General features: G+C 44.8%; 1 protein-coding gene across 1 annotated transcript in view; it reads left to right on the top strand.

The window, feature by feature from the left end:
* The window catches only part of LOC133540872 (ankyrin repeat and MYND domain-containing protein 1-like), a 41042-nt gene extending 16020 nt beyond the window's left edge, over nt 1-25022 (top strand). Inside the window, exons 5-17 of the mRNA XM_061883875.1 lie at nt 236-452; nt 3583-3741; nt 4756-4839; nt 8674-8858; nt 8937-9108; nt 10916-11056; nt 12151-12255; nt 14189-14296; nt 15216-15338; nt 19708-19809; nt 21025-21199; nt 23290-23344; nt 23401-25022. Coding sequence (XP_061739859.1) covers nt 236-452; nt 3583-3741; nt 4756-4839; nt 8674-8858; nt 8937-9108; nt 10916-11056; nt 12151-12255; nt 14189-14296; nt 15216-15338; nt 19708-19809; nt 21025-21199; nt 23290-23344; nt 23401-23560 — 1786 coding nt within the window. The 3' untranslated portion in view covers nt 23561-25022. The remainder of the gene's footprint in view (nt 1-235; nt 453-3582; nt 3742-4755; nt 4840-8673; nt 8859-8936; nt 9109-10915; nt 11057-12150; nt 12256-14188; nt 14297-15215; nt 15339-19707; nt 19810-21024; nt 21200-23289; nt 23345-23400) is intronic.
* Nucleotides 25023-25746: the final 724 nt, after the last annotated feature.

Below are 25746 nucleotides of genomic sequence, written 5' to 3'. Positions count from 1 at the left end.
TATTTTTTAAAGAAAGAAACAGCCTGCATGGCAGCTTTGTGTTATTAGAGTAATAAACATTGCAACAATTTCTTGTTACATTTCACCGGTTTGCTCTTTTATAACACTTTTTATGTTTTTCATTTTTTTTAATTGTATCCTTAAAATGTGTTGTGGGGCCGCACTTTGGACGCCCCTGCTTTAAGACGACTGTTAACGAAATTGAAATGTGATATCCCTTGTGTGTTTCGCACAGACGACTGGCTGAAAACCTGGACTGGGACGTGGCAGCAGTTCTCTCCTTAAAAAGGGAGAGTTTTGGCGAGAAGGGGTTTTTGGAGGTGACATCGGAACTGTTGATCCAGCAGGCGGCCACGGGAGAACGGGAAGCAGTTTTCAAGATTCTCCTGGATGGCATCGTTCACCCGGATGTGGCAGATTCTCATGGTCACACCGCACTCATTGCTGCCACGGTAACACTTCTAATTGTCTCATCTTCTTTGCTCATCACATGCTTATTGACAGTCATGGTCAAAAGTGTACATACACTTGTGAAGAACATCATGGCTGTCTTGAGTTTCCAATCATTTCTACAACTCTTATTGTTTTGTCAAAGAGTGATTGGAGCACATACTTGTTGGTCACAAAAAACGTTTGGTTCTTTTATGTAGAAGTTGTTCTCCTGACACAAAGACTCTTCTTGTGAGCCCGGCAGTCTGAGGTAACAGCGTTTTATTCTCATGCAGGGATTGCTTTCCAGTAATATATTTTCGGACTTTGCAGTCCAGCGTGTCTCAGTTCGGGTGTCTTTTTCGGGCTCCAACTCCCACACCCCGTGCCTCGTTCCGGCTGCTGCTAATTAAGGCGACGGGTGATTACAGTTGTGATCAAAATGATTCAACCCCCACACAATTTTGGGTGTTTTAGCAAGTTGGACATTTATTCCGTATTTTGTTTATAGTCATATCAAATAAAGATGCATCAAATAGACAAATGCAGCTTAAATTACAAGATTATATTTTGCAACATACCAAACAACGTAATTTCTCTTAATATCTCATTGACAAAATTATTCAACCCCTTGAAGATCATAACTCCTAAGAACAGAATTTGAATAAGGTCTTTTCAATCAGGTGTTGAAAACACCTGTAGATGTGATTAGAACCATAACGAGCAACAATTAAACTTCTTGTAGATGGTCAATGGTGTATTTGCCGCATGGTGAAGTCCAGGGAGTGGTCAAAGAAGTCAAGAGAGGAGGTAATTTCTCTTCATAAGAAAGAATATGGATATGAGAAAATAGCAAAGACATTACACATTCCAAGAGACACAGTTGGGAGCATAATTTGCAAGTTTAAAGCTAAAGGCAGAGTGGAAACACTACCTGGGCGTGGTAGAAAGAGGATGCTGTGTGCGTACAGTGGTGAAAGACCCCCGGGTAACAGCTGAGGAACTACAACAGGACATTGCAGAGGGGGGAACGCAGGTTTCGTCCCAGAAAACAAGGCCCGCACTACGAGATGAAGGCCTCCATGCCAGAACTCCCAGGCGCACCCCACTTCTGACTACCAGGCACAAGTAAAATAGACTCCAGTATGCCAAAAATCATCTGGACAAACCCCAAAAGTTTTGGGAAACTGTTCTATGGAGTGATGAGACAAAACTGGAACTCTTTGGGCCTATGAATCAACGTTATGTCTGGAGGAGAAAAAATGAAGCTTACAAAGAGAAGAACACCTTGCCTACTGTTAAGCATGGTGGGGGGTCAATCATGCTCTGGGGCTGTTTCTCTGCCTCAGGTACCGGGAATCTCCAGCGCCTTCAAGGCATGATGAATTTTATTTCCTAGCAGGATATATTAGCTGCAAATGTCATGAAGTCAGTGAGGAAGCTGAGGCTTGGGAGACGTTGGACCTTCCAACAGGACAAGGATCCCAAGCATACCTCCAAATCAACATCAGAGTGCTTGCAGAAGAAGGGCTGGAAGACTCTGGAGTGGCCTTCACAGTCGCCAGACCTAAATCTTATAGAAAAGCTGTGGTGGGACTTGAAGAAGGCAGTTGCAGCACGCAAGTCCAAGAATATGAATGAACTGGAGGCCTTTGCCCAAGAGGAATGGGCTAAAATACTGTAGATGCTTGCAAGAAGCTTGTGTATCACCTTTGAAGGATGTCATTACTGTTCTACTAAGTACTAAAGATGCATGGAACTAGGGGCTTGAATCATTTGGTCAATGAGATATTAAGAAAAATGTCATTTTTTGGTATTTTGTAAAATACAGTGTTACAATTTAAGTTGCGTTTGACACATCTTTATTTGATGTGACTATAAAAAAAATACGGAATAAATGTAATTTTGATCACAACTGTAGATAACAAGGCCCACCTGGGCCATCTACTCACCTGTCGCTGTCTTCGAGGCCGGTCTTTGCACACCCCGTTCCGCGGCAGGCCACGCCTCCCTCCACAGTGACCAAATCTGCCGGGTCAAAAGTATACATATTGCTGGGGATTGTGGCCAAACAGCTTTATTATTGTTTCATCTGACATCACATGGACAAAGATAAGACCTTCTGGAGGAAAGATCTGTGGTCAGATTAAACAAAAATTTAGCTGTTTGGCCACAATACCCAGAAATATGTTTGGAGGAGAAAAGTGAAGTGAATTGTGAAGTGAATTATATTTATATAGCGCTTTTTCTCTAGTGACTCAAAGCGCTTTACATAATGAAACCCAATATCTAAGTTACATTTAAACCAGTGTGGGTGGCACTGGGAGCAGGTGGGTAAAGTGTCTTGCCCAAGGACACAACGGCAGTAACTAGGATGGCAGAAGCGGGAATCGAACCTGCAACCCTCAAGTTGCTGGCACGGCCGCTCTACCAACCGAGCTAAACCGCCCCACAGGTGAGGCCTTTAATCCCAGGAACACCATTCACACTGTCAAGCATGGTGGTGGTAGTATTATGCTCTGGGCCTGTTTTGCTGCCAAGGGAACCGGTGCTTTACCGAGAGTAAATGGGACAATGAAAAATAAATCCTTCAGGACAAACTAAAATTATCAGCCCGGATGTTTGGTCTTGGGCTCAGTTGGGTGTTCCAACAGGACAATGACCCCAAACACACCTCAAAAGTGGTAAAGGAATGGCTAAATCAGGCTAGAATGAAGGTTTTTGAACGGCCTTCCCAAAGTCCTGACTTAAAGGTGTGGACAATGCTGAAGAAACAAGTCCATGTCAGAAAACTAACACATTTAGCTGAACTGCACCATTTTCGTCAAAGAGTGGTCAAAATTTGGATGGCTACCAAAAGCGCCTTATTGCAGTAAAACTTGCCAAGGGACATGTAAGCAAATATTTTAATATTATATTGACCCAGCAGATATGCTCACATTTTCAGTTCACCCATAATAAATCCATAAAAGAACCGAATTTCATGAATGTTTTTTGTGAGCAACAAGTATGTGCTCCAATCACTCTATCACAAAAAAACAAGAGTTGTAGAAAAGATTGGAGACCCAAGACCGCCATGACTTGATGTTCTTTACAAGTGTATGTAAACTTTTGACCAGGACTTTATGTTGATTGTTGTATTTTGTTTTCCAGGTAAATTGCCAAAATGATGTGATCCACCTCTTGTTGGACATGGGTGCTAATATCGACAAGTTGAATTTTGAGGGCATGTCAGCCTTGTCTGTTTGTCATTGCCTCTACTACCCCTTTCAGTCTTTGTCCACCTTTGCAGAACCTCCTACCAAGTCACAGGTAGGACTTCAACTGAACGCTATGTATTATTAATGTGTATGTGGAGGGGGGTGTGGCCTGCGGGCCCTCAAAGACAGCGACAGGTGAGTGGATGGCCCAGGTGGGCCTTGTCGCCTTTATTAGCAGCAGCCGGGATGAGACACGCTGTTGGAGCTGGAGCGAGAGACGGACGCAGAAGAACATTTGGCTGAAAAGCAAAACACTAGCACATTGTGATGAGAATTAAAGTTTTATAACCCTGATCCAGCCTCTCGTGACAATGTTTGGTAGTCCGAGGCACCCACGGGAGGGCAACCTCCACAATTTGGCACCAAACAAACCAGACCACCTAAGGAGATGGAAGCCGTCCCCCTGGCGGCTTTGTCGAACATTCTCGCGTAGGTGACAGTGGCCAGCCATCGACAGCTGGAGGCGGTGGAAGCGGCACCACTAACATCATCGTCCGTCTCTAGCTCCCACTCCAGCTCCAACAGCGTGTCTCAAGCCGGCTGCTGCTAATACGGGTGACGCGGCGGTATAGCTCGGTTGGTAGAGTGGCCGTGCCAGCAACTTGAGGGTTGCAGGTTTGATTCCCGCTTCCGCCATCCTAGTCACTGCCGTTGTGTCCTTGGGCAAGACACTTTACCCACCTGCTCCCAGTGCCACCCACACTGGTTTAAATGTAACTTAGATATTGGGTTTCACTATGTAAAGCGCTATATAAATATAATTCAATTCACTTCACAGGTGATTAGATAACAATGCCCACCTGGGCCATCCACTCACCTGTCGCTGTCTTTGAGGCCGGTCCTGGCACACCCCGTTCCGCGGCAGGCCTGCAGGCCACGCCCCCCCTCCATAGTGTACAAAATGTAAGGTTGAATCATTTATTAAGTTTAGTTTAGTTTATGATTACTTTCTTTTGTCATGGAAACGGTCATTGTGAGTAAAAGTCCGAATATATGTTTTGGTAAAGTGTGTGCATGTGTGTTTATTGGCTACTAATGTGTGCACCGTACTATGAATCGCCCGCAGGACGTCACGGGTGAGTTGATCGTTCCAAAAAAGCCACATAGCGCTAATCAGAGGAAGGTGCAACATTCAGAAGGCTCGATTCAGGTGATGATTGATGTGATGATTATGACACTTTTTCTGAAACAAAAACACAGGCGGTCGGTAGATAATAGCCGGGAAAGTACCGGAATAGCCAGTGCAAAAAAGTGACTGCTCCCGGAGTGTTTTCCGGCGTCATAGAAATATATGTCGTGTTCATCGTGTGAGGCAATGCAAATTAAACAATAAAAAAAAACTAACAACTGTTTGAATTGGTCCCGGTTATCGGGGACTGTTATTACCGACGGACAGGTGTCGCCGTGGGATTGCTGCCAGGTATGTAAGAAAACCGTCGTCTCCATGGCAACGTCTCTGTCGCTTTCATTCATTTGCCGCTTTTCCACTAATGCAGGGGTAGGCAACCCAGAATGTAGAAAGAGCCATTTTGGAGACAAAAAACTAAAATTGTCTCTGTCTGGAGCCAATCAGGGGGGGTTAAAGTTACTAATCAGTGGAACTTTTCAAATTGGTTTAAAAAAAATGTCCTGGAAAGCCTGGAATTTCTGGTAATCAGCAACATTTTGGGAGAATACAATAAGGTTGCCGATGATTCCCAGCCTAGTCAAACGTTTTTTTGACGGTTTACAGTTACGGTAGCACAATTAGCCCCGAACATCACGACTAACGTGTTACACGTCCGATACGCCCAGAGACTCTCTGCCGGAGTATCAGCACTGGGGTCCAGTGCACCACAGTTTTGTATTGTCGCTCGGTCCTCCGGCGGAGTGCTTCGGAAGCCACCGGGCCGCTCGTCTCCCCGGCCCTGACGGTTTGCAGTGGCGCCGAGGGAGGGAGCGAGAGAGGGAGGTCAGGAGGAAGGAAGAGCGCGTGCGGGTCTCGTGGAAAATCGGCAAAACGTTTCTCTGCTTGCATCACGCAAGTGACGTCAATGTCGGAAATGGAAACATGTTTTTTTGGCTTCCATGTCCAGGGTGAGGAGAGTGTTTAGATAGTGGAACTGTTCAAATTGGTTTAAAAAAAAAAAAAAAGGCTTAAAAAACGTCCTGGAATTTCTGTTAATCAGCAAAATTTTGGGTGAATAAAATATGGTTGCCATCGATTCCTTGCCGAGTCAAACGTTTTTTGACGGGGGCGGTGGGGTTACAGTTACGGTAGCACAATTAGCCCCGAACGGGCTTACATCACGACTAACGTATTACACGTCCAATTCACCCGGCGACTCTCTGCCGGAGTATCAGCACTGGGGTCCAGTGCACCACAGTTTTGTATTGTCGCTCGGTCCTCCGGCGGAGTGCTTCGGAAGCTACTGGGCCCGCTACCTGACCGCTGGCCTCCCCGGCCCTGACCGTTTACAGTGGTGCCGGGGGAGGGAGGGAGCGAGAGAGGGAGGTAAGGAGGGAGGGAGAGCGCATGCGGGTCTCGTGGAAAATCGGCAAAACGTTTCTCTGCTTGCATCATGCAAGTGACGTCAATGTCGGAAATGTGGGGAAATGGATACATGTTTTTTTGTCTTCGATGTCCAGGGTGAGGAGAGTGTTTAGATAGTGGAACTGTTCAAATTGGCTTAAAAAAAAAAACTGGCGTAAAAAATGTCCTGGAAAGCCTGGAATTTCATCAAAATTTTGGTAGAATAAAATACGGTTGCCATCGATTCCCGGGCCGAGTCAAACGTTTTGTGACGGGGGCGGTGGGGTTACAGTTACGGTAGCACAATTAGCCCCGGACAGGCTAACATCACAACTAACGTGTTACACGTCAGATTCGCCCGGCGACTCTCTGCCGGAGTATCAGCACTGGGGACCAGTTCACCACAGTTTTGTATTGTGCTCGGTCCTTTGGCGGAGTGCTTTGGAAGCTACCGGGCCTGACCGTTTACAGTGGGGCCGGGGGAGGGAGGGAGCGAGAGAGGGAGGTAAGGAGGGAGGAAGAGCGCGTGCGGGTCTCGTGGAAAATCGGCAAAACGTTTCTCTGCTTGCATCACGCAAGTGACGTCAATGTCGGAAATTTGGGGAAATGAAAACATGTTTTTTTGGCTTCCATGTCCAGGGTGAGGAGAGTGTTTAGATAGTGGAATTGTTCAAATTGGTTAAAAAAAAAAAAAAAACTGGCGTAAAAAATATCCTGAAAAGCCTGGAATTTCAGCAAAATTTTGGTAGAATAAAATACGGTTGCCATCGATTCCTGGCTGAGTCAAACGTTTTGTGACGGGGGCGTTTGGGTTACAGTTATGGTAGCACAATTAACCCCGAACGGGCTAATATCACGACTAAGGTGTTACACGTCCGATTCGCCCGGCGACTCTCTGCCGCAATACACCGCTTCCCACCTACATCTTTCTTCTTTGACGTCTCCATTATTAATTGAAAAAAATTGCAAAAGATTCAGCAACACAGATGTCCAGAATACTGTGTAATTATGCGATTAAAGCACACGACTTATGGCTGGGATCGGGCTGGAACAAAATGTCCGCTACAATCTGTGACGTTACGCGTAAAATTTAAAATTGCAATTTAGTAAACTAAAAAGGCCGTATCGGCATGTGTTGCAATGTTAATATTTCATCATTGATATATAAACTATCAGACTGCGTGGTCGCTAGTAGTGGCTTTCAGTAGGCCTTTAATTGATCGGATCATAAACGGCCGGTGGGAGGAGGCAAGAGAGTCGCAGCTGCATCTTTGACAGATGCAGGAGAAACGCGCAAGCTCTCCGCTCATGTCTACGGTAAGAGCCAACTTATTACCACCATTTTCTCACCGAAACCTGACGGTTGACATGTGGTAGGGAACCATGTTCGCTTGACCGCTCTGTTCCATAGTAAAGCTACACCGTCATCTTTCGGGAATGTAAACAAGGAAACAATAAAACAACGGCTGTGTTTGTGTTGCGAAAGCCGGCCGCAATACACCGCTTCCCACCTACAGCTTTCTTCTTTGACGTCTCTATTATTCATTGAACAAATTGCAAAAGATTCAGCAACACAGATGTCCAGAATACTTTGGAATTATGCGATTAAAGAGACGACTAATAGCTGTGAACGGTGCTGGACCAAAATGTCCTCGACAATGCGTGACGTCACACACACACGTCAGCATACCGCGGCGTTTTAGCATGATACTTCTGCGCGAAATTTAAAATTGCAATTTAGTAAACTAAAGCGGCCGTATCGGCATGTGTTGCAATGTTAATATTTCATCATTGATATATAAACTATCAGACTGTGTGGTCGCTAGTAGTGGCTTTCAGTAGGCCTTTAATTGATCGGATCACAAACGGCCGGTGGGAGGAGGCAAGAGAGTCGCATCTGCCTCTTTGACAGATGCAGGAGAAACGCGCAAGCTCTCCGCTCATGTCTACGGTAAGAGCCAACTTATTACCACCATTTTCTCACCGAAACCTAACGGTTGACATGTCGTAGGGAACCATGTTTGCTTGACCGCTCTGTTCCATGGTAAAGCTACACCGTCATCTTTCGGGAATGTAAACAAGGAAACAATAAAACAACGGCTGTGTTTGTGTTGCGAAAGCCGGCCGCAATACACCGCTTCCCACCTACAGCTTTCTTCTTTGACGTCTCTATTATTCATTGAACAAATTGCAAAAGATTCAGCAACACAGATGTCCAGAATACTTTGGAATTATGCGATTAAAGAGAAGACTTATAGCTGGGATCGGGCTGGACCAAAATGTCCGCTACAATCCGTGACGTCACGCGCGAAATTAAAAATTGCAATTTAGTCATTTAAAAAGTCCGTATTGGCATGTGTTGCAATGTTAATATTTCATCATTGATATATAAACTATCAAACTGCGTGGTCGCTAGTAGTGGCTTTCAGTAGGCCTTTAAAACTCAAAACTGTTGTCTTGTTTTTTCGGCAGCAGGACGGCGAGAAAGACCCGACGCTGCCGCAGTCGTTCACCTCCACCTGCTCCATGTACAGCTACCACATAACTGTCACAGAGGAAGTCATGCAGGGCGCAGTTGAAGCTCTCAGTCGCACTGGCTTTCCTCAGCATTTCGATACTCAGGAAACCGCCCGCAGAATGGCTGCGATGAAGTTCATGTATGTTCCATCCAATTCCTTGTTTCTCCTTCCCCACATTCATTGAAGTTTTTGAATTGATTGTACTTGTGTGAGCAGGCACCGGGGCCGTTTGATCACACTTAATCTGCTGTTGGATCGTGGCGCCGACCCCAACAAATGCAGATTCCCCTTACCTGTTCTCTTTTTGGCCATTATGGCGGGGGATACTGAGACGGTCAAGAGACTTCTGCTGTGTGGAGCTCGCACTGATATTTCTCTCTCAGCTGAGGTACCATTCCAGTGTTATTTTTGTATTAAAAAAAATTTAATACTACAGTTACAGTCGCGATCAAAAGTGTACATAAACTTGTACGGAACATAATGTCATGGCTGTCTTGAGTTTCCAATCATTCCTACAACTCTTATTTTTTAAGAAGACTACCGTGGGATCACACTCCTCAGCCTTCCCGGTAAGGTTTATTCAGGTGTACTGGAGAGGAAGCTACGGCGGATAGTCCAACCTCGGATTCAAGAGGAACAGTGTGGTTTTCGTCCTAGTCGTGGAACTGTGGACCAGCTCTATACTCTCGCCAGGGTCCTTGAGGGTGCATGGGAGTTTGCCCAACCAGTCTACATGTGCTTTGTGGACTTGGAGAAGACATTCGATGGTGGAGAGTGCTCAGAGAGTATGGGGTATCGGACTGTCTGTTTGTGGCGGTCCGCTCCCTGTATGATCAGTGTCAGAGCTTGGTCCGCATCGCCGGCAGTAAGTCGCACCCGTTTCCAGTGAGGGGTGGACTTCGCCAAGACTGCCCTTCGTCACCAATTCTGTTCATGACTTTTATGGACAGAATTTCTAGGCGCAGTCAAGGCGTTGAGGGGATCCAAGTTGGACTGTCTGATTGTGGCGGTCCGCTCCCTGTATGATCAGTGTCAGAGCTTGGTCCGCATCGCCGGCAGTAAGTCGCACCCGTTTCCAGTGAGGGTTGAACTTCGCCAAGGCTGCCCTTCGTCACCAATTCTGTTCATAACTTTTATGGACAGAATTTCTAGGCGCAGTCAAGGCGTTGAGGGGATCCGAGGTGGTAGCTGCAGGATTAGGTCTCTGCTTTTTGCAGATGATGTGGTCTTGATGGCTTCATCTGACCGGGATCTTCAGCTCTCGCTGGATCGGTTCGCAGCCGAGCGTGAAGCAATCAGCACCTCCAAATCCGAGTCCATGGTTCTTCGCCCAGAAAAGGGTGGAGTGCCATCTCCGGGTTGGGGAAGAGACCCTGCCCCAAGTGGAGGAGTTCAAGTACCTAGGAGTCTTGTTCACGAGTGGGGGAAGAGTGGATGGTGAGATCGACAGGCGGATGGGTGCGGCGTCTTCAGTAATGCGAACACTGTATCGATACGTTGTGGTGAAGAAGGAGCTGAGCCAGAAGGTAAAGCTCTCAATTTACCAGTCGATCTACGTTCCCATCCTCATCTATGGTCATGAGCTTTGGGTTATGACCGAAAGGACAAGATCACGGCCGAAATGAGTTTCCTCCGCCGTGTGGCGGGTCTCTCCCTTAGAGATAGGGTGAGAAGCTCTGCCATCCGGGAGGAACTCAAAGTATAGCCGCTGCTCCTTCACATTGAGAGGAGCCAGATGAGGTGGTTCAGGCATCTGGTCAGGATGCCACCCGAACGCTTCCCAAGGGAGGTGTTTAAGGCACGTCCGGCCAGTAGGAGGCCGAAGACCCAGGACACGTTGGGAACACCTCATGATCCCCCGGGAGGAGCTGGACGAAGTGGCTGGGGAGAGGGAAGTCTAGGCTTCCCTGCTTAGGCTGCTGCCCCTGTGACCCGACCTCGGATAAGAGGAAGAAGATGGCGCTTTTGGTAGCTTCTGCTTGAATGTTTGACCACTCCTCTTGACAAAATTGGTGCAGTTCAGCGAAATGTGTTGGTTTTCTGACATGGACTTGTTTCTTCCGCATTGTCCACACGTTTAAGTCAGGACTTTGGGAAGGCCATTCCAAAACCTTCATTCTAGCCCGATTTAGCCATTCCTTTACCACTTCTGACGTGTGCTAATGTAAGCAGCCAATCATTTCAATGTGTTGTAGATGAAGGGACTATTTCCTGTACACGTGGCTACAGCCCTGCCAGGCCCAGAAGGTCCCAAAATCATAGAACTGCTGCTGCATGCTCTAACCGACCCAGATGCACGGGCAGGCGACCAGGATGAGATCTACGAACCAGATAAGGTATGTATGGTCTTGCGGTTTTTATATTGTTAAAATGATGATGGACGCGGTTTGAGTGGGTCCCTAGGAAATTAAAATAATATTTGTATACATATACATATATATATATATATATATATATATATATACGGGAACACTCAACAGTTAATTCATACACATAGTCGCACACACCATACACTCTCCTGGAATTTTGTCACACCCCTTACCATTGTTTATTAATATTATTTTGTGTGTGTGTGTATATATATAATATATATATATATATATATATATATATATATATATATATATATATATATATATATATATATATATCATCATCATAATTTTAGCATTAATTTTTTCTGCAGGAAAAAATACTTATATTTATTTATATATATAATGTATGTATAAATACAAGTATTTATTTTATATATTTTAATATATATATATAGATGTATATATATATATATATATTTAATTATAAGCGGAATAAATATCTTTAAATATATATTACATTGGTAATTTCTTCTGTAATTTCCATGGAAGTTGAAACATCAGCTCTGTATCCATACTGGTTCTCAGCGAGTATTGGGGGCGGGGTATGCGTGTGTGGCGTATATCTTTGTGGATGCATGTGTCTGTTAAAGCCTGCAGTGTGTCTCTGTTCCACGGCCTTGATCTTGTGCAGTCGCTAGTCCAAAGTTAACAACAACAGGTGTGTGTCCACGGGAGACAAGAAGGGAGTTTGTTGTGTCTTTGCTGCACTGTCCTTCTGGAGAGTCTCCAAGCCAGGGAAACAATCCAAGTTAGAATGTTTAGTATGTGAGTAAAAATAAAATTTGTTTCATAAAATTGTCTATGACTGGTCCTCAAATTCATCCTGCGGGGGAGACAGTCCGATGTTATCCAAGTGTCCACAGTTCTTCCCGCACTCTCCAATAATTTTTGGCAGCTTTGGGGTACTTTGAAGACTGCCAACAAAAACTTCCAATTTGTGGACAAACCACAGAAAGGCTTACTCCAATCAGCAGATGTCCTGTTGTCATAATTCCCAATAGCTGGATATCTTCATGTCCTTCTTCAATGATGTTTGTCTGGACTTGTATTCGCAGGTTTCCATGAAGGCCAGAAAAACCTGGAAGATCATGAAGCCGTGCCCCGGGGAGGGAGGACGAACACCTCTTCACGTGGCCTGCCAGAGAGCCTCTGACCACTGCGTGAGTTCATGGCCGCAAAGTCTCATTAAGACTTCTAATGGGGGTCGAAGTACTTCAATGTTTGGTTTTCTAACTTCGGTATGGTGGGTTAGGTTTAGATCAGACTTTCTGTAAATAATCACATCAGTTTAGTATTTCATACTTCTTTTCACCTAAAGCATGACTTCACGACACGGTCTGTGGAGGTTCAAGTACATCAGGGGTGCCCAAACCTTTTCCACTTAGGGCCGCAGACAAGCAGTAGAAAATGGTTGGATAAATTTGCAAAATAAAAAAAACATTTTCACATCGTCATAATGGGACATTGTAGGTAGAATAATGGGAACAAAAATGAATGTATTTCACTTCAGAATAAGATTGTCCATCCATCCATCTTCTTCTGCTTATCCGAGGTCGGGTCACGGGGGCAACAGCCTAAGCAGGGAAACCCAGACTTCCCTTTCCCCAGCCACTTCGTCTGGCTCTTCCCGGGGGATCCCGAGGCGTTCCCAGGCCAGCCGGGAGACATAGTCTTCCCAACGTGTCCTGGGTCTTCCCCGTGGCCTCCTACCGGTTGGACGTGCCCTAAACACCTCCCTAGGGAGGCGTTCGGGTGGCATCCTGACCAGATGCCCGAACCACCTCATCTGGCTCCTCTCCATGTGGAGGAGCAGCGGCTTTACTTTGAGTTCCTCCCGGATGGCAGAGCTTCTCACCCTATCTCTAAGGGAGAGACCCGCTACCCGGAGGAGAAAACTCATTTCGGCTGCTTGTACCCGTGATCTTATCCTTTCGGTCATGACCCAAAGCTCATGACCATAGGTGAGGATGGGAATGTATATCGACTGGTAAATTGAGAGCTTTGCCTTCCGGCTCAGCTCCTTCTTCACCACAACGGATCGGTACAACGTCCGCATTACTGAAGACGCCGCACCGATCCGCCTGTCGATCTCACCATCCACTCTTCCCTCACTCGTGAACAAGACTCCTAGGTACTTGAACTCCTCCACTTGGGGCAGGGTTTCCTCCCCAACCCGGAGATGGCATTCCACCCTTTCCGGGCGAGAACCATGGACTCGGACTTGGAGGTGCTGATTCTCATTCCGGTCGCTTCACACTCGGCTGCGAACCGATCCAGCGAGAGCTGAAGATCCCGGTCAGTTGAAGCCATCAGGACCACATCATCTGCAAAAAGCAGAGACCTAATCCCACGGTCACCAAACCGGAACCCCTCAACGCCTTGAATGCGCCTAGAAATTCTGTCCATAAAAGTTATGAACAGAATCGGTGACAAAGGGCAGCCTTGGCGGAGTCCAACCCTCACTGGAAACGTGTTCGACTTACTGCCGGCAATGCGGACCAAGCTCTGACACTGATCATACAGGGAGTGGACCACCAAAATAAGACAGTCCGATACCCCATACTCTCTGAGCACTCCCCACAGGACTTCCCGAGGGACACAGTCGAATGCCTTCTCCAAGTCCACAAAGCACATGTAGACTGGTTGGGCAAACTCCCATGCACCCTCAAGAACCCTGCCGAGAGTATAGACCTGGTCCACAGTTCCACGACCAGGACGAAAACCACACTGTTCCTCCTGAATCCGAGGTTCGACTATCCGGCGTAGCCTCCTCTCCAGTACACCTGAATAAACCTTACCGGGAAGAATAAGATTGTAACATTACAAAATGTGGGAAAAGTGAAGCGCTGTGAATAATTTCCGGATGCGCTTTAGTCTAGATCTAGAACTAGCCTCGATAAATGTAGAGTAAACCTAATTAGTGAGCATGAACTGGTGAACCCTGTCTGGATGAGAGGGGAAACGTCTTCTAAGACAAACTATAAAGTCCAGTTGCGATCGATTCAATGCCCTAAGTTTACAATACTTTGGAAAACTGTCAATTTAATAGATCAAAACATGTTTTTCATGGCTAATCGGTTTGTCTTCATGCAGAACGCCAGCAAGGTGGTATCCCTGTTGCTCTCCCACAGAGCCAGAACAGATCTCCTCTGGAGTGGACACTCACCTCTCTCCTTAGCGATATCAAGTGGCAACGAAGTGGTAACTGTTTCATACAAACTCTTAAATAACTTTCAGTCCATTACCACTACAGTATTTCCTTGAATTGCCGCCGGGTATATAGTATGCGCCTGCAATTTCCGCCAGGTCAAACTCGTTTTCGCCAAATAATTAGCATATGCCTAGAATTTCCACCGGGTCAAACTCGTCACGTCACGAGTGACACTTCACCTGTCATCATTTTCAAAATGGAGGAGGCTGATTTCAATCATTTGAAATCGCATAAAGGGAAGAAGATTAAGAGCTATTCAGTAGGATTTAAGGTCCAAGCTATTGAATATGTTAAAAAGAACAGTGAGCAGCTATGTTTTATTAATATACCGTAGCTGCGTCTGTCAAATATGAGTAATTAAATGACTCCCGCCTCCTGGTGGTAGAGGGCGCTAGTGATCCTTCTTGCGACTACTCGGCTGCAGAAGAAGTGACAACAAGCAGCGATCGTTTATTTTTTCCTCTCGCTTGCACTTTTAACATGGAGGATTACATATCTAAAATAAAACCGTTTTCTAAACTGGACTTTCAATCGAAGCAGGAGGTAATAAAGGAAGATATCCATCGAGACAGAGACTTTTAAAACTGAAGAAAGATAAGGAAGACTTCTATAAACAAGTTATCGATGCTTTGGATCAGAAGGAGCTGCGCATGGACTTCCTTAATAAGTAAAGGTAAGACAATAATAATGTTTTTTTTTATTAAATGTGCGTTTCATGATGGTATCCTTACATCACACTCAAATTTTTAAGCGCAGGCCTAAATTTACCGCACTCCTTTGATAAACGCCGGAGTGAGAAGAGGTTTTAAATTAATTAGCGCCCCGGCGGCAATTCAATGAAATGCGGTAATCTTCCTGCTGCTACTAAAACTCAATCCTGAATTATTAAACTGGTGTTTTCTCTTCTAGGCAGTGGAGGAGCTTTTGAGAGGAGGTGCAGATCCTAACATTCCTTTGAGTCGTGGAGTGGGCAATGCTCTTTGTGCCCTGAGTAACTTCAGCTACGATCTCGATGACAAAAGAGTAAAACTGGTATTTCCCCACACACTCCATTTATTTCTGGAGTTTATTATTTAAAGGGGACCTATTATGCAAAACCAACTTTTCTTACCTATTTGTTTACTTGGGATCTGCATAAGTCCTGCCAATTTCAAATCAAACCCTGCCGGCATTGCGGAGATATTTATAAAAAATAATCTTGCCATCCTTCGTACTTCTTTCAAACGAGCCGAATGTCTTCTTTCCTGGCTGTGACGTCATGGATATCTCCATATATGGTAGAAATTTACCCAAAGGTATGGATGCTTTACTATTGTCCATTCTTTCATTCTGAAATTACATTTTCGGCACATTCCCACTAAGAGAAGACGTACGTTACAGGGAGACAAGACAGGACCGCCAAAGGATCAGCCACTTACGGCGCTCCTTTAAAAAGGTGGGAAAAAGGTGATATTGGGAAAGGGGGGAAGAGTAAAAAATATCAGTCAAAGGCTGGACCCTCGGGAGGGGGTCCAGATTGAGTCCAAGGGAAAAAACCTAATTTGCTGTATCCCACATGAGGTTTTTTCCCTTGGACTCAGTCTGGACCCCCTCCCGAGGGTCCAGCCTTTGACTGATATTCGGCGGTAGTTGAGGCCCTGGAGGCCGGCCTGCTGCCATAAAGCGCTACTCAGCCTTCCATCACCCCGAAGGGGGATCAAGTAGTGGTGAAGGCGTTGGGTGGGGTATGTGTTTGTGTATATGCCCATTGTCTTTGGGTGTAGTGGTGTTGTGTCCATAGGCCCGGGGACGTTCTGCATGCATTGCAAGCAAAGTTCGACTTCCAAGTGTCGTTGAGGAGGGAGGGAGGTCAAAAGCGGTCATCTTTGAGAGTCCTCCGGGATGTTTACAGAACACCCTGCTCCTGTTGTTGCAGCGTCAAGGCCATTCGAGGGAGTCAAATCGTAGATTAAGATTTTTTTTTTTTCCCGCGAGCAGACTGTTCTATTCGTCCATGTTGGCTCTCATATCCAATTTTTCCCTTTCAACAAGTTTCTCCATGATGTGATCCATCTTGCGATGCAGTTCAGAATTCGCCCCAGACTGTGATCCCACAGCCCGACCCAATCCTTCTAGTTCAACGAACAGCCTCCGGGATGTTTACAAAACAGCCTACTCCTGTTGTTGCAGCGTCAAGGCCATTCGAGGGAGTCAAATCGTAGATTAGGATTTTTTTTTTCCCGCGAGCAGACAATACAATGGCTTGTTTGTTCTATTGGTCCATGTTGGCTCTCATATCCAATTTTTCCCTTTCAACAACCTTCTCCATGATGTGATACATCTTGCGATTCAGTTCAGAAATCGGCCCAGACTGTGATCCCACAGCCCGACCCAATCCTTCCATTGCGACGAACAGCCTTCGGTATGTTGACAGAACAGCCTGCTCCTGTTGTTGCAGCGTCAAGGCCATTTGAGGGAGTCACATCGTAGATTAGGATTTATTTTTTTTCCGCGAACAGACAATACAATGGCTTGTCTGTTCAATTTGTCCATGTTGGCTCTAATATCCAATTTTTCCCTGTCAACAAGCTTCTCCATGATGTGATACATCTTGCGATTCAGTTCAGAAATCGCCCCGGACTGTGAACCCACAGCCCGACCCAATCTTTCCATTGCGACGAACAGCCTCCGGGATGTTCACAAAACACCCTGCTCCTGTTGTTGCAGCGTCAAGGCCATTCGAGGGAGTCAAATCGTAGATTAGGATTTTTTTTTTCCCCGCGAACAGACAATACAATGGCTTGTCTGTTCTATTCGTCCATGTTGGCTCTAATATCCAATTTTTCCCTTTCAACAAGCTTCTCCATGATGTGATACATCTTGCGATTCAGTTCAGAAATCGCCCCGGACTGTGATCCCACAGCCCGACCCAATCCTTCCATTGCGACGAACAGCCTCCGGGATGTTCACAAAACAGCCTGCTCCTGTTGTTGCAGCTTTAAGGCCATTCGAGGGAGTCAAATCGTAGATTAAGATTATTTTTTTTCCCCCGAACAGACAATACAATGGCTTGTCTGTTCTATTTGTCCATGTTGGCTCTAATATCCAATTTTTCCCTTTCAACAAGCTTCTCCATGATGTGATACATATTGCGATTTAGTTCAGAAATTGCCCCAGACTGTGATCCCACAGCCCGACCCAATCCTTCCATTGCGACGAACAGCCTCCGGAATGTTTACAGAACACCCTGCTCCTGTTGTTGCAGTTTTAAGGCCATTCGAGGGAGTCAAATCGTAGATTAGGATTTTTTTTCCCCCCGCGAACAGACAATACAATGGCTTGTCTGTTCTATTCGTCCATGTTGGCTCTAATATCCAAATTTTCCCTTTCAACAAGCTTCTCCATGATGTGATCCATCTTGCGATGCAGTTCAGAAATCGCCCCAGACTGTGATCCCACAGCCCGACCCAATCCTTCCATTGCGACGAACAGCCTTCAGTATGTTGACAGAACAGCCTGCTCCTGTTGTTGCAGCGTCAAGGCCATTTGAGGGAGTCAAATCGTAGATTAGGATTTTTTTTTTCCCCGCGAACAGACAATACAATGGCTTGTCTGTTCTATTCGTCCATGTTGGCTCTAATATCCAATTATTCCCTTTCAACAAGCTTCTCCATGATGTGATACATCTTGCGATTCAGTTCAGAATTCGCCCCAGACTGTGATCCCACAGCCCGACCCAATTCTTCCATTGCGACGAACAGCCTCCGGTATGTTTACAGAACAGCCTGCTCCTGTTGTTGCAGCGTCAAGGCCATTCGAGGGAGTCAAATCGTAGATTAAGATTATTTTTTTCCCGCGAGCAGACAATACAATGGCTTGTCTGTTCTATTTGTCCATGTTGGCTCTAATATCCCATTTTTCCTTTTCAACAAGCTTCTCCATGATGTGATCCATCTTGCGATTTAGTTCAGAAATCGGCCCAGACTGTGATCCCACAGCCCGACCCAATCCTTCCATTGCGACGAACAGCCTCCGGAATGTTTACAGAACAGCCTGCTCCTGTTGTTGCAGCGTCAAGGCCATTCGAGGGAGTCAAATCGTAGATTAAGATTATTTTTTTCCCGCGAGCAGACAATACAATGGCTTGTCTGTTCTATTTGTCCATGTTGGCTCTAATATCCCATTTTTCCTTTTCAACAAGATTCTCCATGATGTGATCCATCTTGCGATGCAGTTCAGAAATCGCCCCAGACTGTGATCCCACAGCCCGACCCAATCCTTCTAGTTCAACGAACAGCCTCCGGGATGTTTACAAAACAGCCTGCTCCTGTTGTTGCAGCGTCAAGGCCATTCGAGGGAGTCAAATCATAGATTAGGATTTTTTTTCCGCGAGCAGACATTACAATGGCTTGTCTGTTCTATTCGTCCATGTTGGCTCTAATATCCAATTTTTCCCTTTCAACAAGCTTCTCCATGATGTGATACATCTTGCGATTCAGTTCAGAAATCGCCCCAGACTGTGAACCCACAGCCCGACCCAATCCTTCCATTGCGACGAACAGCCTCCGGGATGTTCACAAAACAGCCTACTCCTGTTGTTGCAGCGTCAAGGCCATTCGAAGGAGTCAAATCATAGATTAGGATTTTTTTTTTCCGCGAGCAGACAATACAATGGTTTGTCTGTTCTATTCGTCCATGTTGGCTCTAATATCCAATTATTCCCTTTCAACAAGCTTCTCCATGATGTGATACATCTTGCGATTCAGTTCAGAAATCGCCCCAGACTGTGAACCCACAGCCCGACCCAATCCTTCCATTGCGACAAAAAGCCTTTGGGCTCCTTAAGTGGCTGCCATCGTCTTACGAATTTAACGATACACCAGAGCAATGCCCAGCCCAGTCAGCAGTTACCCCGCGATCATGGTTCCAAATAGGTATTCGTGTGAATCTGCCGTTCTAGTCCAATGCTGGAGTCAAGAGGTTCCTTATTTTTCTCCGTCCTCTTGTTGTGGGGCAGACTGGCTCGTACATGGACATACATCCTCCACTGTTGCCATTTCTAAAACAAAATAACGTATAGTACTTATGTCTGTCAGACTCGGTAGACTTGATTGAAACGCAAAAATCTACAAGACCGCCCACAAAACGGTGCGAATGTCAGAAAGCGGCTTGAATATGGTCTGTAAAACATCATCTATGTTATTTAGACCACAAAGAAGTATTTTAAATGTAGAAAAAAAATCATAATATGACCCCTTTAAGTAGTCAAACTTCTTTTTTTGCTTCATGTTCTGTTTATGATGTATTAATATTATCGTTCTTTTTTCTGTATTACTCCAGAAATGCCAATGAAAGGCTTTTTCGACTTTCAAGTTTTTAAAAATAGGGACAGAGTTCTGTGTTTGTATTGTCTTTATTTCAGTTGGACATGCTGGAAAAGGCCGGTGCGGACATGTTGATGCCGGTCATTGTCGGCGATGTCAAGGGGACCGCAGTCGACTTTGCACACCACTCTTTTAATCAGGTATATTTGTTATTGCACAACGGCAGTGAAATGGTCAAACGTTCTAATGTGATCAATCACGAATGTGGATTCATTCGTCAGAATTCATGTAGGCGGCCCCCATTTTTTACCATTCTAAAGTGAAATTGCACTAATTCCATAGGATGAGAGGATGGGTCCAGACTTAGGGTGTGTTACAGCGGTTAGACACGGACTACTTTACATTTCATGTATGTGGTGTGTCTTCACTGTTGTAAAGATATAATACATCATCAGCAGAATTGTGCAGCATGTACCTAATTTTTCCATGTACTATAGCTCAATGTTTGTCTCGTACAACATACATCTCAAGACTTGCAACAGAAGGGAGGGAGTGGGGGGGGCTACAGTGCCGGGCTGCAGCTATTCAGGCGGAGAGACAAGAAGGAAGTTTGTTGTGTCTTCGCTGCACTGTCCTTCGGGAGAGTCTCCAAGTCAGGGAAACAATCCAAGTTAGAATGTTTTGTATGCGAGTGATCTTGTCAATTTTGTTGAGGCCGGTTAAATAGTTCCAATGTTTAGATTTGGAGAGCAGTGCAAAAGGAAAGTTAAGACAAGACGAGACAAAGAAGCAAGCAGGGTAGATAAGGGGGAGGAAAGGGGAGCGTCCGCCCCTCGATGAGTGCCAGTGAGAGTAGTAGTTGTAGCGAGTAGCCTACCGGGTTTACCTTTTGTAAATGACTTCACTAAAATACACGAATAGACCAACCGTGCGTGTTTATTGGAGGACATTGGGGGTTACGTAGGGGATTTTAGATGCAAGAGTATATTCCTTTTTAAATCCCAGAAAGAAAGAAAAATATTCCATAAATTCAATACATTTTTCTTACCTTCACTATGAAACCAAACGGCCAACGGACCCCCACATATGCTATACCGTCAGAAATGTCTCTTTTGCACCGATGGTAGCTTTTTTTGCGCTGATTTTTTCCAAACGTTTACAGAGTCATATAACTTGGTATGGGACGCTTGTTACGTGTTAGCGTGCTAACTTAAGCGTAGCATGCTAGCACGCTAACATTTAAGTGTTAACTTTTTAGCTAACTGTACGCTTTTTCCTCTAATTAAACCTTAGTCCTATAACTTAGCCTAAAATTATAGACATTCAAGCCCATGATGAGTAGGTAAACTTCTGACCGTATGTTTTGTTGACCTACTGTACAAGGCCTAACAGTTGTTTGCAATACTCCTGCCCAGGACCTGCGTATCGCCAACACACCCTTCCACACCCTCAACATGGGGGAGAGAGAAACGTTCAAAACGCGTCGCCACCTGCTGAGCATCATGGGAGATCTGCTGAGACACACTGCGGTCCAGAGAGAGAGAGAGCAAATTGAGAAAGAAAAGCGCATTTTGCAGACTAAGTTTACAGGTTTTTGTCTGTTTTCATATTCGATAATACTTGCCAACCTTGAGACCTCCAAATTCAGGAGAACGGGGGGGTCTGAGGTTGGCGGGGTCTGGGGGGGAGGGGCGGACGGGGCGGGGTTAAGGGGGTAGGAGTATATTTATAGCTACATATCACTGAAATTCAAGTATTTCTTACACATATATATACTGTATATACATATATATATAGGTATATATATATATATATATATATATATATCCATCCATCCATTTTCTACCGCTTATTCCCTTTTGGGGTCGCGGGGGGCGCTGGCGCCTATCTCAGCTACAATCGGGCGGAAGGCGGGGTACACCCTGGACAAGTCGCCACCTCATCGCAGGGCCAACACAGATAGACAGACAACATTCACACTCATATATATATATATATATATATATATATATATATATATATATATATATATATATATATATATATATACATATATATATACATATATATATATATATATATATATAAAAGAAATACTTAACTTTCAGTGAATTCTAGCTCTATACTGTATATTAGGGGTGTAACGGTACTCAAAAATGTCGGTTCGGTACATACCTCGGTTTGGAGGTCATGGTTCGGTTCATTTTTGGTACACTAAGAAAACAACAAAATATTAATTTTTGGGTTATTTATTTACCAAATTTGTAAACGATGGCTTTATCCTTTTAACATTGGGAAAACTATAATAATTCGGCCTCAACTTTTTGCTCCGATTAAATAAAATAACAAAATCTTTCTTCTACAAACAGTTTCAAGTCAACTCATCATGCTTAATTTATTACAGCATTTGGGAAGCCTGTATTTGATTTTTATTATGTAAATGTTATATTTTTGTCAAAATGTGATAGCAGGGACCCTGCCCTTCAAACTAAGTTGCTACATTACTAATAAATAAAGTAACTATAGCTGAAAAAATAGTACAATAGCAATAGGAGAGACTATTCATCCCTGAACACCATGGAGTTCATGTCGGCTTTATGATGCACTTACATTATTATATCACTAGCATACACACACATCGCACAACGAGCTATTGTTACGCTAAAAGTTCATTATCCTTCACCTCAAGCCAGGACTCCGAGCGAGCTGAGCTGCAGTTTGTTTCTAGAACGTCAACTAGAACGTTGACTGGGGGGTGTTTATTATAATTTGGGGAGAGTCCGCTGCTCACCTGCTAAACACCTATCTGCTCCACGCTGAAGCGCAGTCTACCGCAGGTTGGTTGTTACCGCTCTGAATACGCACTGCTGATTGGCTGTTACCGCTATATATGTAACCAATCAATTGGTTGTGTGTGGGGGAGGGGCAATGCTGGGTGCTGTGTAGGACAGAGGCAGAACGGAGCGGAGCAGCTTGTTAAGACTTCAGCTTAGGCGACTACTTCATATGTTCGTGTGGGAACTCGTTCGGTACACCTCTGAACCGAACCGGAACCCCCATACCGAAACGGTTCAATACAAATACATGTACCGTTTCACCCCTAATATATATATATATATATAAAACAAACAAATACTTGAATTTCAGTGTTCATTTATTAGAGTTATACACACACATAACACTCCTCTACTCATTGTTGTATTTGAAAGTGCAATGGCTTGCAGCCAGTAGCACAGCCTTTGAGGGAGCATAGGTATGGGCAGCATCCGTCAAATTTAATTTGCAGGAAAGCAGTGAGTTTAGGGTTGAATTATCCATCCTCGTTCTATTCTCGGTCACTGGTCATCGCCATGACTGTCTCTTCTTCGTTCTTCTGCTTCGTCTCCTTGTGGTGTGCGCAGTTGTGCACTCTCCAAAAGCCGTAGATGTCATAACGTGACTGGGCCGTTGGAGGAAAAAGCGGACATGACGACAGGCTGTCCTCACTCAGGTCCGCATGGACCTGGAGGGGGCGTGCCTGTTGTCCGGCTGGAAATTGGGAGGAATTCGGAAGAATGGTTGTCCTAGGAGAGGCACTGAAATTCGGGAATCTCTCGGAAAATTTGGGAGGGTTGGCAAGTATGTCATCAACCACGATCGTGTGTACCATTCCGCATTCAAAGAGACGTCTCTCCTCATAGGTGAAGGTGCAATCGTTTCCAGTGACAACAAATCTCCCACGGCGGCCAAACAAAGGTAACACGTAAATACATTTCAAGACGGCGCATATCTAACTTCATTCGTTTTTCCAGGAAACCCTTTAAGTTCTGTTACCATTGCGGTCGCTCGGCAGCTGTGACGCTGACCGCTTGCACTCGCTGCCACAAGGTGCTTTACTGCTCCACGCACTGCAAGCTGAAAGCCTGGAATAAAGGACACAAGGAGGAGTGTGTCCGGGAGACTCTGGAATAGACTTTCTCGGGGGAAGTGTGTGTAGTCGCGGCGACTCTTCTTTAGGACAGGGAAAGTTCATCTACATGTCTTCACAAAACTGGGAAGACAAAAAAGGCATGCGCAAGATGAAGTACGGAGAAAAAGTGTCAAGGCTTTCGGGAACGAAAGGACACATTTGGGATTGTGTGGTAAGAAATGAGGATATACCGTATTTCCTTGAATTGCCGCCGGGTATATAGTATGCGCCTGCCTAGAATTACTGCCAGGTCAAACTCGTTTCGCAAAATATTATTTTTATTAGCGCATGTCTAGAATTTCCACCGGGTCAAACTCGTCACGTCACGAGTGACACTTGAGTCATCATTTTCAAAATGGAGGAGGCTGGTTTCAATCATTTGAAATCGCATAAAGGGAAGAAGATTAAGAGCTATTCAGTAGGATTTAAGGTCCAAGCTATTGAATATGCTAAAAAGAACAGTAAGCAGCTATGTTTTATTAATATACCGTAGCTGCGTGTGTCAAATATGAGTCATTAAATGACTCCCGCCTCCTGGTGGTAGAGGGCGCTAGTGATCCTTCTTGCGACTACTCGGCTGCAGAAGAAGTGACAACAAGCAGCCATCGTTTATTTTTTCCTCTCGCTTGCATTTTTAACATGGAGGATTACATATCTAAAATAAAACCGTTTTCTAAACTGGACTTTTAATCGAAACTGGAGGTAATAAAGGAAGATCTCCATCAATACCTTTTGTGGGTTCTTCCGAGGATGTCGTAGTCGTAATGGTTTGTACAGTCCTTTGAGACATTGGTGATTTAGGGCTATATAAATAAACATTGATTGATTGATTGAAGACAGACTTTTAAAACTGAAGAAAGATAAGGAAGACTTGTAAAAACATTCTAAACTGGACTTTTAATCGAAGCAGGAGGTAATAAAGGAAGATCTCCATCAAGAACTTTTGTGGGTTCTTCCGAGGATGTCGTAGTCGTAACGGTTTGTACAGTCCTTTGAAACATTTGCGATTTAGGGCTATATAAATAAACATTGATTGAAGACAGAGAGACTTTTAAAACTGAGGAAAGATAAGGAAGACTTCTATAGACAAGTTATCCATGCTTTTGATCAGAAGGAGCTGCGGATGGACTTCATTTATAAGTAAAGGTAAGACCATAATAAGGTTTTTTTTAATTAAATGTGCTTTTCATGTTGGTATCCTTACATCACACTCAAATTTATAAGCGCAGGCTTAAATTTACCGCATGCCTTTGGTAAGCGCCGCAGTGAGAAGAGGTTTTAAAATAATTAGCGCCTCGGCGGCAGGCAATTCAAGGAAATACGGTATGTAAGGAATACGCCGATGAAGCTGCCAGTTGATCAACGTTTACTGTGTTACCAGTTTTGAACGGTGCTGTGTTAAGTCTATAAAAACGATTTGCACTTTTTTTCTGTTTTGGGACTCACACGGACTTAAGCAGTCATGTTTAAATTACTTCTGTCAAATCATTTATACACTACATTGCCAAAAGTGTTTGGCCACCCGCCTTGACTCACATATGAACTTGAACTGCCATCCCAGTCCTAACCCACAGGGTTCAGTATGGTGCCAGTCCACCTTTTGCAGTTATTACAGCTTCAACTCTTCTGGGAAGGCTGTCCACAAGGTTGCGGAGTGTGTTTATAGGAATTTTTCACCATTCTGGTGAGGTTGGTGGAGAAGGCCTGGGTATCAGTCTCCGTCCTAATTCATCCCAAAGATGTTCTTACGGGTTCAGGTCAGTGTCAGGTTCAAACACTGATGACATCTATTAAACAAGACATGAAGGAAAGAACCAAACAGAGACAGAATTAAATTTGGACTCAGATCTGAGGAGAGACATGGCCACTGTACTCTCTGTACAGTCCTGCACCACGCTCTGCCAAAAGATCGTACTCCTTTATTTGACTTCCTCCCACCCCTTTCCCACAGCTGTTTCCTGAGGGAAGTGGGTCGTAAACAGCTTTGCCCTCGGTTACCGAACAGTTCAAAGAGAGTTTGTCAAATAGTTCAAAGAGAGTCCCATAAAATACTTCAAAAACAGTTCCTCTGGAAGTTGGGCAGATCCTGCCATCTGTCCGCTTTGAAGTCCCGATGGAGTTTTACGAGCATTCTTCTAGGAAGGTTTCAAACACAGCCTTGTGTGTTCTTGTCAGGAACACAATGTAA

Source organism: Nerophis ophidion, linkage group LG22 (genome assembly GCF_033978795.1).
Source record: "Nerophis ophidion isolate RoL-2023_Sa linkage group LG22, RoL_Noph_v1.0, whole genome shotgun sequence".
NCBI classification, from domain to species: domain Eukaryota; kingdom Metazoa; phylum Chordata; class Actinopteri; order Syngnathiformes; family Syngnathidae; genus Nerophis; species Nerophis ophidion.
This window is presented reverse-complemented; position numbering and strand designations above follow the sequence as displayed.